The 12537-nt window shown below is 35.9% G+C and overlaps 1 protein-coding gene across 2 annotated transcripts in view; it reads right to left on the bottom strand.

The window, feature by feature from the left end:
* Positions 1-363: 363 nt before the first annotated feature.
* The window catches only part of UNC13C (unc-13 homolog C), a 654288-nt gene continuing 642114 nt past the window's right edge, over positions 364-12537 (bottom strand). The window contains exons 32-34 of one of the 2 annotated variants that reach the window (XM_055087954.1): positions 7050-7142; positions 5344-5503; positions 364-2204 (exon numbers count right to left, since the gene is read on the bottom strand). In XM_055087954.1, the coding sequence (XP_054943929.1) occupies positions 1919-2204; positions 5344-5503; positions 7050-7142 (539 nt within the window). In that variant the 3' untranslated portion in view covers positions 364-1918. The remainder of the gene's footprint in view (positions 2205-5343; positions 5504-7049; positions 7143-12537) is intronic. The other variant, XM_024128858.1, reaches the window with a different exon arrangement.

The raw sequence follows: 12537 nt of genomic DNA, 5'->3' as shown, positions 1-12537 counted from the left end.
TAAATCTTGAATGAATCTTGCAATAAAATAATGAAACCTTTTGTCATGTAAGTTTTAATTTTAACTGTGTTGCTTGTCTATATGTTGAATTTTCTTCATGGCTTAACAGTATTCAGAAACGTACAGACAGGTAGATACATCAGCTTTTTACTTATTTGCAGGGTCATTATCCTGTAATATGTGGCTTTTTCCATGAATACAATTCCTGGAAAAAATTTTTTTCAAATTCTAATGAGATACTAGAACCAAACATTGTGAAGAGTGTTCTATCCTGTAAAAAGAGCCTGGATTTTTTTATTCTTAAATAGTGGAATGATGTTGCATACATGAAATAAAAAGGCAGAAGATACAATGAAGTATTGCATGTGCTCAATATACATCCATTTATTAATGCATATGCCAGAGGATTGCATTGTACTATGCATTTGGAGACATCATTAACAAAGCACTTGCTTATCAATTTAACATGAATTAGTGAATCTTACTGTCTGTGTTTTCACACCCAGTAACAGCATGGTTCTGAGAGTCATGATACTTTTCATTTCTGTTCTTAACATATCAGACCAGCTTGTTCACAAAGCACAGTCACTGTAACAGGATCTTGTTCCTGCATGTGTATATTGCCCACTAACAGTTATGACCATAAGTTACAACTACAAAGTACTGTTCTACAGCCAACTATTTAGGTACAGATTCTAAAAAGTCAAACCATAAAAACAGAGAAAATGCAAATATTCATAAACTATTTCATATTCAAACTCTAACCTAGTTATATTTTTATCTACCAAGCTGTAATAAGTTGTTTTCCTATTGCATTGTATGCATCTTGGGCTTATAAATAACATAAATTACAAAATTGTAAGCAATTTCTTCAGACTTCATTTTACATTTTTCACTAAATAGTTGAAGACATGACTTTTTGCTCCAGTGCAATATATAGTAATGCTGCATTCAGTACAAATTGTTGAATATTTCTAAAAAGAGAAAAGCATTTAACTGATTATAGCACTCAGTAAATAAGGAGTTAGTCATAACTGTCAGAAGGAAAACACTAACAGTATAATTACTTATCGTAGGTAATTTAAGAAACAAACCTTCCATCATACTCCTAAACTATTAGTCGTATGACTTTCTAAAGAATGAAATTTAGTAAAGCCAAGACGTAATGCTAGATGGCAAATGCTTCAACTTACCTTTTTTTTTTCTTTTTTTTTTTTTTACAAATGTGATGTGACCTTGGCAGTTTTAAAGAACAAAGTTCTGTTGATATATCAAACACTGTTAATAAACTATTTAGCATTACTTTTTATAAGTTTGCTTTAAGAGCATTTCTTCACAGTGATTTCAGAAAGGTTGGAAACCAGTTGGCATAAAATATTTCCCACATTTTCTATTTTAATATGTATGCAAAAATCATCACAATATATCTGCAACTATAAAATTACAAATGCTTTCTAGAAGTAACTGCATTTCTAGTCATGATAGAAAAGGGTATTTGTAAGACATCTATAATGAGGTAAGTCTAAATAAAATAGAATTTGAGTAACAGATGCTTTCATATCTACTGGCCATATACACCAATGTAACAAGGACAACTAATGGACCAACTTAGGAGACTGTTTTTTAGTGTGTTTAATGGATGAGAAATTGGTAATGAAATAAACATTTTAAGAGATATACTCTGGATATTTCACTTTACATCATAATTTTGGCACTTCATGGAACATTTATTTCTAAAAGACCAGAAATGATATAAAAGTTCCACAGGTTTTCCACATACCTTGTAGACATTATTCTTGAGTACTGGCAAACACTGAAACGTAGTGAAATAAACATTCCCGTGTATTTGCACATGCATGCAGTAGTCAAACAGTTATAGTTGGTGAATTCTCAAAGACGCTATCTTGCAGTATTTGTTTCAAGCACTCTCTTCAGCAGATCTTGTTTCAGATTTAAGTCTTACAAATTCTTTAGCCACATCGTCACTGGTCCTCTGCGAGAGGATTCTAAGGATAGTCAAACCAGTTTCATCCAGAGAGACGTTTTTCAATAGGGGATACCATGCCCCGTGGCTTCCCTTTTCTGCTATGTTCTGGAGCTGAATTACTGTCATTCCGATAATTCGATCTTCTCTGGCAAAGCAGTAATCTTTAACTGAAAGGTGAAGTTCATAGGCCTGTGGGTGGTTTTCTTTACTCAGAATGCTGTGTGGATTAAAAATATGGATTTTGAACATTTTCAAATAGGAAGCAGTATGGTTCTAATAGACTGTTGAAAATTTTATATACTGCTCAGAATATTATATTGGCAAATAGAGTATCATTGTCTTTGAACTCTGAGGCAAATATCCTTTAAATTTTACTTAGATTGTATTTACATAGCTATTACTCTGCAATCGAACTTAAAAACTTCTTTCCCTAGATGGAAATAGGAAATCAATCTAAAAATGCTTTACTGCCCTGATGTTAAGGATATTAATAGAAACTGGAATTAAAATATTATGTTGTAATTAATCATTGGAGGCAAGGTCTCCCCAGTGATACAGGGGTAGGAGGCATTACTAGGGGTCATGAAGCTAGGCCAGGGGGGATGGGTACCTTTTGGAAGAATTTCTGTGCCATTTCAACATCCGTTATTACAATTTCCTTTCTTTACCTCAGACTCCTGGATACGCTATTATATCTAGGAGCCTTTTCTCAGGGGAATACACTGCACAGACTATCAAGCACTATTCACAAGACGTTAAATTGCATACAAATCTCCAGAGTAAATCAGTTCCAGCAGAGTCTGGCGCTTCAATGCCAGCTCTTTCCTATGGCAACAGTTAGACCTGTCAAGATTGGGACTGAGGATGGCCTCTCCTAATAACGACCCAAGACAACTTAGTGCAGAACTGAACCTAATGAAGAAGGCTGAGTGGTGAAACTCTGAGGATAATCCTTCCCTGCCCCTTATTTTAATTCATCCTCAGATAGTCCTGACTTCTTAATGAATGCACATCTATTCCTCAGCAGTACAAGCTTCCAAATTCCTTCCTTTTCTAAGTCATTTTTTCTGATCAAACATTTTGCCGAGTCAGACTTTTGTTTCCAGGTGACATTGGAAACTAAACTGTGTACGTATTTTAAGAGACAATCTGAAATAACATACAAGAAGATAGAATCCTGGGGGGTAAGAATAGAATGGCAAAATATGATGGGATCTGGGTCTTCCTGTGAGTTAAAATGAGTCAAAATGCCACCTTTTCCCAGAATTGTGGTCTTGGTAGCTCACAGTGTTGTATCTGAATTTTGCATTATCCAAGTATTCCCAGAACCTTTTGGAAGACTTTTCAATTGGATCAAAGTTTTTGTGCAGTTTGGAGGAGCAGATAGGTGGAATCTTGTGAGCTGGTTTATTAGCAGGCATTATTAGTGGGATTAATCTGTTAGAACCCTTTCAATTGATGTGGTAGGATAGTTAAGTTTTAATGAGTGGTAAGAGAGTGAAATATTCAGAGAACAGTGCTGCAAGGTCTCTGGGAAATCGAGAATGTAAAATAACAAAGAATCAAACCAGTAAGGGACGGTTTGGTAAGTGTGCATGCGTGTGCGTGTGTATGAAAGCCCCTAGGGCTTGGTCCTGTGTCCCTGCTCTCTGTCTCTGGGTCAGCTCATGTAGATTTGTAGAATTAATTACATCTATATGCAGATAATTCTCAAGTTATATCTAACTATGTATTTAATATCTCCTCTTCGATGTACTGTAGGCATCTCCAAATTAATAGATTTAAAACAAAATCTTTGATCTCCTCATCGCCTGTCTCTATTTCCCCATCTCAGTAACTCAACATCTACCCAATTGCTTATGCCAAAAACTAGGAGTCATCCTTGATTTTATTCAGTGCCAGATAGCTTCCGTTTGCTCCAACTGGATCCACTCTCCATCCTTCTTGTACTTTGCAACACAGTGCTGACCTGTAAGGACTACACATATTAAGTTTCTCCGTGCTCTGGCTTCCAGTTGGGTTTAGCCAAAAGGGAGCGTCATTCAAAAATCAGAAAAAATGATGAGAGTGAGGTCAGAGTTTATTTCTCTGGCTTCTTGCATGTGAGGCTCCCTCAAGTAGGTTGTTTCCCTCCATGGAAGGTCACTCTCCTCATAAGGTCAATGACTACAAATGAAGTTTCACAGTCCCGATTTTAGTGACTGCTCTTCCTCTCCTCTAGGCACACGGGGGGTAATAACCTGGCTGTTACTAGCCCCATGTTACATCACTATTGCTTATAGTCCCTCTATTCTTATATCTTTGTACACTCCTTTGTAAATATATGTCTTGAATTAATCTAAATTGAATGTTTTTGGGAGCCTAATTCATATACTCTTTGTTTCATAGTCTATCTCCAATCCACTATAAATTCTATAGGATCTCTTAGAACTCCAAAACATATCCAAAATATTTCTACTTTTTTCCATCTCTTGACTACCTCCTTCCTCCCTAAGACTATCTGATCAGTCACTATTATCTCTTCCCTAGACTACTGCATTAGCCTTCTAACTTATCTCTACATGTTTGGTCTTGCCTTCCCTATAGTTACTTCTCTATACAGCAAACACAATAATCATTAATGATGTAAATCAGATTGTTCAAACCCTCATATGAAAATCCTTCAACGTCTCCTACTGAACTTAGAACGTGACCCAGGCACCTTTACCACTGACTTCAAAGCCCTGTGTGATGTAGTACCTGACCACCTCTTCAAATTCATTTTATCTCACTCCCTTGCCCACTATATACTGTTTCTTAAATATGCCAGGCATGCTCCTGCTTAGAATCCTTGCATTCACAATTTTCCTTGTCTTAAAATGCTTTCAACTCTCTTCCCTACATGACTTGTTCTTTATTTTCTCAGGTTCCTATTTAAAAGGCACATGCTCAGAGAGGCTTCCCTGAACACCCCGTCTAAGCAGCCAACCAATCACTCTATCACATCACCCTGTTTTAATGCTCTGCTTAGTACTATCATATGATAACTTTATTTATTTATGATGTTGTTTATCATATGTTCTTTATCTCTAGAGAGTAACTTCCACAGAGCAAAGTCATCCTTCTACATATATCCAATGCCTATACTATTGCCTGATACATGGTAGGCACTGGGCAAATATTAAACAAATGGAAGAGAACTAAAAACAGAACCTTCTTCATTTGCCTTGGATCAATGATGAACAGGAATCCTTAAACCCATAGGTTTTGCTTTCCTTAGCAAAGCCCAGTGCCTTTCCTACCCTGTGAGTCGCTCATAAGTGTAGCTCTACAATGCCTATTGCCTGGTTGAATAAAGGAGTCAGGTCATAACTTACAACTGAAATGTTTCGTTATATTTTGGTGACCATGTGTTGCTTTTTGTCTTTGTGCCTTGTTTTCTCTTCTTGTCTCCGAGGTTGGGTCCCAGCATACAAACTTCCACAAAGGGGCGGAACATTGCAGTGGTCTGCCAGTTTAAGTCATTAATAGCAATCACTAAAAACCAAAAGGAAAGAGACAGGAATATAAAGTATTAGCAAACCAATGTGTGGAATCCTAGACTCTCCCTTTGATCCTTAGAGTGAATTTTTATTTTTAAAAATGATGTATGAAGTTGTAACTTGCATTTCATAGCACCCTAACCCCACTGACAAGGAAAAACAATTTACTCTCTGGACTGCATGCTTGATGGCGCTTTCAGCTCTAAGTCATGTGGCATTGGGATGGCAAATGTTAGCTGTAATTGAAATGACAATCATTAATACTGAAAAGTTATGATTCTTGTTTAGGTGAAAAAATGATGCTTTTCATATTAAAATTATATGTTCATCATGAAATATTTAGAAAATATCCAGAAAATAGATTTTAAAAATCTATAATTTTATCACTCAGAAGAAATGACTGTTAATATTTTGGTATGATGTTTTCAATCTTTATATATAGAATGGAATCATAATGTATTGCAGTCTTATAAGTAGTTCTATTTTTTAAGCCCATGACAGGTAGCATTCTAATTTATTATATATTTTCCAACAGCAAATATTTCATTATATGCACATTTCATTCTATATTTACCCAATCACATGTTGTTGCATATTATGGCAGTTTCCTAATTTCAGGCATCATAAATAATACTTAAATGAACATTCTCATACAGGTTTGCTCATCCTTTGATGATGATATCCTTAAGGAATTGTCTTACAATTAAATTTGCTAATGCAAAAAGTTGATAAAACTTTTAGCATTTGATATGCATTGTCAAAATATTTTTCAAATGTATTTAGTGACACTGGAATATATATATAATATATATAAAAGTCATGCCCACTTTTCTGTATGATTACCAGTACTGTATATAATCTATTATAGCCCATAGCAGTGTTACTCTTATAATACAAAGATACATTAGGTAATTCAATTTTAAAATATGTTAGAAGGTCATGGTTTTGATTAAAGTAGATATTATTTAAAGTGACTAAGTCTATAATAATATAAAAATAGAACATGGTTCTACTGAACAAAGTATTAATCATTAAATTACATCTTTGAAATGACCCCTATTTTCAGATTGTGCTTTTACAATATAAAACCAATTGATTCAACCACCCATTTAAAAAAAATCAAACAGTTGTTGGAAATCACATAGGAAAAGTAGGTAGATTATGTGGATAGTAAGAACATGCTGACTTAACATCTAAAATGTCATTGGCAAGTTGGAGCCAATCACAGCACCAGTGTTCAATGTATATCATAGCCTCAACCATAGAGAACATGTTCAATGTACACAGTTTTGAAATGTAATCACCAATGTATTTAAACCATTTAGATATTTCAAGTAACATAGGTTAAGTACCTGTGCCATTCATTTTTTTCAGTTTTAAATCAAAAGTTCTAGATTCATGAAGAAATTCCGAGCATGGCCTGAAATCATTTAATATAGATTTTTAAAGAGAGATTCAAGAAAAAACAACATTTTTGATACAATTATTTCCAGAGGCTAAAGTCTCATAGGCTGTTTTATCTACCTGGACCCAAAATATACCTTTTATAGTGACTTTATGCTCTCCTGTTCCTGGGGTGGCGGTGATGTCCACATGAACAGATATCTGACCCACTGAATCTCTGGAGGAGGGACCTGCAAATCAGCAAAAGTTTACTGGCCTGACCTTTCAGACCACTTAATAATGGACATCGGCATTCTGTGCACAAGGGACTGTAAAGTGTGATCATAGAAATAAACGGTTCTTTTCATTAACAGCACATAATAGATTTTGATAAATGTTCACTAAATTAAATTTGCTATGCAGGTTTGAGGCTTGGGTATAACCATATTTAGCCCATTTAGCTAAACTTTCATATAGTACTCAGATACCTTAAGGCACCCTCTTAGTATTACTATTGTTAAAAAAAAAAAAAAAAAAAGGCAGTTGCCTTACTAGGCACTTAATAAAGCTCTCCTCATTGTTGCTTATGTACAAAGATGTATCATGCCTTTCATTCCTTTGTGAAGTGCTTTTCTTCAGTGTACCACACCAGAGCACCCAGGATACAAAGATGGCTCTACAGAGCACCTGCCCTCATGAGGCCCACACTAGACCAGGGGAGAGTGACATACACACATATTGCTACATATAGTGTGATACATTCTAAAATAGATACATTTACAAGGTCGACTGATGGTATAAAAAGGAGTAGTCAATTCTACCCTGATAAAGGTTAGTCATAGGTTAAGCATGTTGTATTGGAAAGTGCCCGTGATTTGGGGTCATATAAGCTTGAATTCAAATTATAGTTATGCTGCAGCTGGTTCTGTGATTGGAATTTGCTATGTTCTCAAGTCTTGGTTTTCTCATTTGTAAAACAGGGATAACTACATCAACCTCATACACACACACACTTATCTATTAACATATCACCTATAAGCACGTATATTTTTTTCACAAATAAAAGCACATACTCTAATTATCATTTACCTTGCCTTTGTCTTTTCGCCTAAAAATATATTAAGAAGATCATTCCATTTCAGTATACATAAAGCTATGCCCCATTCTTTAATATAGTCTGGAATATCACTGCATTAACTACAAAGTCAGTGTTACCTGAGTACTTGCTTAAAAATGAATCACTAATCTGCTTACCAAATAATGAAAACATTAAAATATTTAAAACATTTAAAATAATGTTTAGCCTTTATTCCATTATATGAACATACCATTATTTATTTAACTACACTTTGGTTGTTTCTAATCTCTTGCTCTTATGAGCAAAATGTAACAAATAATTATTTTTCATATTTACAAGTTTATAGTATAATTTGTAGAAATGGCATTTATTTGTCAGAGGTAGGTGGAATTCTAATTTTGCCCCATAGAGATTTTAGCCATTCACAATATATATGAGAGTAATAAGAATCTTATTTTTCTAAAATAAATGGCTAGTGACCAAGCTGAAAATGAAAGATTCTAAGAGACTTCCAATTTCTAACTTCAGAAAATCACTGGATTTCAGCCAGAACCTCTTAATAGGATCTGTTGAGAAGAGCTGCTTCACCACAAGCAGCTCTCTTACCCAAACCCCACCCCAGCCATTTGATAATAAAAGAATTGAAAGATAGAAAGGGATCACTTTGGGCATTAGCCAAGGGACTGTTCATTGTTCTGTGGGAAGGGAAGAGCGGAAATGTTTCCTTTTCCTGAGGTGAAGGAAAGAAAACTCCAAGAGAAGTACTCCTAGACTCCGGAAGTGCCAGCAAGATGAGCATTTCATTTTTTAATTGGCTGCCTACTTAGCAGACCTGAGCATGGCCAAGTGAGGAACAGCAGGCCACAGAGTATGCCAGGACCTTCCCCTCTGCTTAAAGTCATGGTTGCTGAGAAATATGGGAGATGGCTCCTTAATGGCCTTGAAGTGCCAGAGTTGGGGACAAGAGAGGGAAAATGTGATTGTAGGCTCTGGTTTTATCAGGGATTGTCACAGACATGGTAAAGAGGCAGGCCTCTCAAAGGAATGTGCTATGCGCAGGTGAGGTGCAGCAGGAAAAAGTGGCCAGGTCTCGAGTCTTGGAAGAGTTCATCAATGCCCTGGGGAACTATTTGGAGATAAGTTTCACACCAGCCTGTTCTATCAATCAAGCTTGTACTTCCCCTATGAGAAGGAGCTGGAAAAGCTCTACCACTAACTGAATAGACAATGACCTTTAAATAGATAATGACCACTAATGGCCACCATTGAAGTTTATTTTTAAATTTTATTTATTTATTATAATTTTTGGCTGCATTGGGTCTTAGTTGTGGCACGTGAGATCTCCGTTGAGGCATGCAGGATCTTTCATTGCAGCATACAGGCTCTTTGCTGTGGCTCATGGGCTTCTCTCTAGTTGTGGCCTGCATGTTTTCTCTCTCTAGTTGTGGTGTGTGGATTTTCTCTCTCTGGTTGTGGCGTGTGGGCTCTCTAGTTGAGGTGCACGAGCTCAGTAGTTGTGGCACATGGGCTTAGTTGCCCCTGGGCATGTGGGATCTTAGTTCCCCGACCAGGGATCGAACCCACGTCCCCTGGGTTGGAAGGTGAATTCTTTACCACTGGACCATCAGGGAAGTGGCCAACCGTTGAAGTTTAAATAGTCATCTTTCTCTTTTCTCTCTTTCCTTCCTCCTCAATATCAGGGAAACTACATCCAGGAGAAAGAGGAAAGGTACACATTACAGAAGCTCATGTCTTCCTCCACCTCCTGCTTCTACTGCTAGAGTCACTTTCCCCCTGCTTGTGTAGAAAGAAGGAGAGCTTTGAATCTAATAAGTGATTAAAACTTTAATGTGAGCAGAACAAGGTCTTAGAACCTGAATAACTTTCTAATAGTGCAAGTAATTAACATGGTACGTACCTGGGTGTTGATATCAGTGAGGGAGGTGTCTGTGCAGTAGAAAGTAGGGCTCATAAGAGGAGCTGATAACACTTTTAGGAAAAATAAAATAGTTTGATATCATTCCTAAACTGGTGACATCTTTGTGATATGAAGAATAGAATATATCTTCCCATTATTCAAGTCTCCTTTTGTGTATTTCAATTATGTTTTACATTTTTCTTCATGTGAATATTAAACATTTTAAAAGCTTATTCCTAGTTGTGGTATCTCATCCTATTTTAAATGGGGCCGTTTATTCCATTATATTGTATAACAGGAAGGCTAGTGATTTTTGTATATATTTTTTTATTCAGCCAACTGAATTTTTAATGAAAGATTTACATTTACCCCTTTTGAGTAAATGAAATACAATCATATTATTTTCGGTGAATGACACTTCTCCTTTCCAGTTTTTATACGTCATATTGTTTGCCTTGGCTAATTTTATTAGCTTATGTTTCTAATACTATATTCCATGACAGTGTTAGAAGTGGACATGCTTGTTATCCTCCATTTGGCTCTCCAAATTCATTTTCCACCCTTCTCCACTCTGCTCTTAGATGGACAATTCAATGGTCTCCTCTATACTGTACTGCCGCTGAGAAGTCCTGGCAAGGTAGGGGAAGGAGGGAGTAGAGTCGGGTCAGGTATTTATTTCTTTAGTCTCCTTCCTGTGGGGTCACCTTTTGCTGGCTGAATCCTGCAACCAAAAATCAAAATTCCCCTCACCAGCCCTCAATAGGCGACAGTCTCTTTCCTGGTTTTAGGAGCTGCTTCCTCCCTTGTTATTTTTGTTGCAGGGAGGTTAGTTTACTATCTTTTCTGCTCTCTTTATATCCAGCACATACCTTTGTCCATAGTTTCTCCATTAAATCCTTCTCAAATAATCTTAATTGGGTGTGCCATCTGATTCCTACTGCGACCTTGGTTAATAGAGTTAACATCTCTGATTTGCTCATAACTTTAATGGAAATGCCTCTAGTATTTTCACAATATTCTTAGGTCTTGAGGAACATTGAGACAATTTTTTTGTGGGGGGGAGACAGGACATAAAATATGGATACTCACTACTTAACTGTTATCATGATGGATTTTACAGGGGAGAAAATGCTTAAGGAGGCTCTTGAAGGTTGAGTTGAAATTCATTTTTTTTAGACAAACGAGCAGGAAATAGCATGTGCCCATATGTGGATGCATAAAACAGAATGGTGTGTCCTGGAAACTGCAAGGAGTTCATTATGGATGGAGCAAGCATAGATGGAGTAACAAGAGGAAATGTTAAAGAAAATGTTGGTCCTTTGAATGCCATTTAAAAGTTGTTAGACAAAAAATTAAATAAATAAATAAATAAATAAATAAAAGTTGTTAGACATTATCTTGGAGATACAGAGAAGTCTTTTAAATTTTTGGCTATGGGTGGCATAGTCAGACCTAGATTTTGAAAGAATTTGTCTCATTTGTGTAAAAGATAGATCATTTTTATCACCCTATTCCCTTCTGGAAAACCTCCCACTTGCATCTTATTATATCATGAATCAAATCCTAAAACCCAGCCCCTTGCAAGGATGCTTCTGATGACCTTTCCTTCATCTGCACTTCTGGTCCATGCTGTTGTCTTTGGCTTAATTCTTCAAAACTTTCTTCATGTTTTCATCAACTCAAACCACATGTTTGGAACATCCTCCCTCCATTATCTTATGGAGCTCTGTCCAAACACCTCTACTGTAAAATACTCATTTTTATTATTCTATAAAAATAATCTGTAGTTATATTCCTGGTTTCCTCAAATACTATAGCATAGTATAAAAAAACTGGGCAATGAAATCATACTTCCCTGATCATGAATCTGGTCTGTCACTCATTAACAGTTTAAAACTTCATAAACTTGCATTTCCTTATTTGTAAAGTGAGGATAAACCCACCTATGTGGCAACATTATGGTGAGGCTAAAAAGGGAAAATTTTGAAAAATATGTAGGATATTATGTGCCTTGCACATAACAGCTATCTGGTAAATGGAGCCAAGTTTATGATGATAACAATTCTTAATAAGAGTATCTCAAAGTTATTAAATACCTCAAAGATTCATAGAAAAATTATGGAGAAAAATCTATTGATGCTATAGTTATCTAAATCAAATACTGCAATAAGACAACATGAGTGACTGGAGTTCTCCCCAACAACTTTGGAATTCTTACTTTCTTCAGCAAGATTTTCTGGGTTGAGTACACTAGAGATGGAAGGTTTTTAAGAGCCCTCATGTTGAATGTCTATTAGGGAATATTCTTTCCCACTATGATGTATCAATAAAACCTTTGATTAATCAAGAATTCAGTGAAATGAGTTTTCTTGATTACTAAAGGTTTTTTGTTTGTTTAACTATTGCTGAAATCAGAGTAAATGAGAGATAATGTCTCAGCAACACTGAAAATGCATCCAGATTGTGTATTTGTCTCTGTTGTTACACCAAGGATCACAGCCTGCTCAGTACCTGGGTTTGTGGTTAAGACTTTTATGTGTGGTCTTATATGTATTACTATAAGCAGTAATGTAGCCATGGCTGGTTTCTGCGCAGAGTAAACATCTAGAAATTATGGTCAGGAAAGTTATTGATTTAACAGATTTGTAAA

The sequence above is a fragment of the Physeter macrocephalus genome, chromosome 11 (assembly GCF_002837175.3).
Source record: "Physeter macrocephalus isolate SW-GA chromosome 11, ASM283717v5, whole genome shotgun sequence".
NCBI lineage: Eukaryota > Metazoa > Chordata > Mammalia > Artiodactyla > Physeteridae > Physeter > Physeter macrocephalus.
Note: the sequence above shows the minus strand (reverse complement) of the source record. Positions and strands in the feature narration are given on the sequence as shown.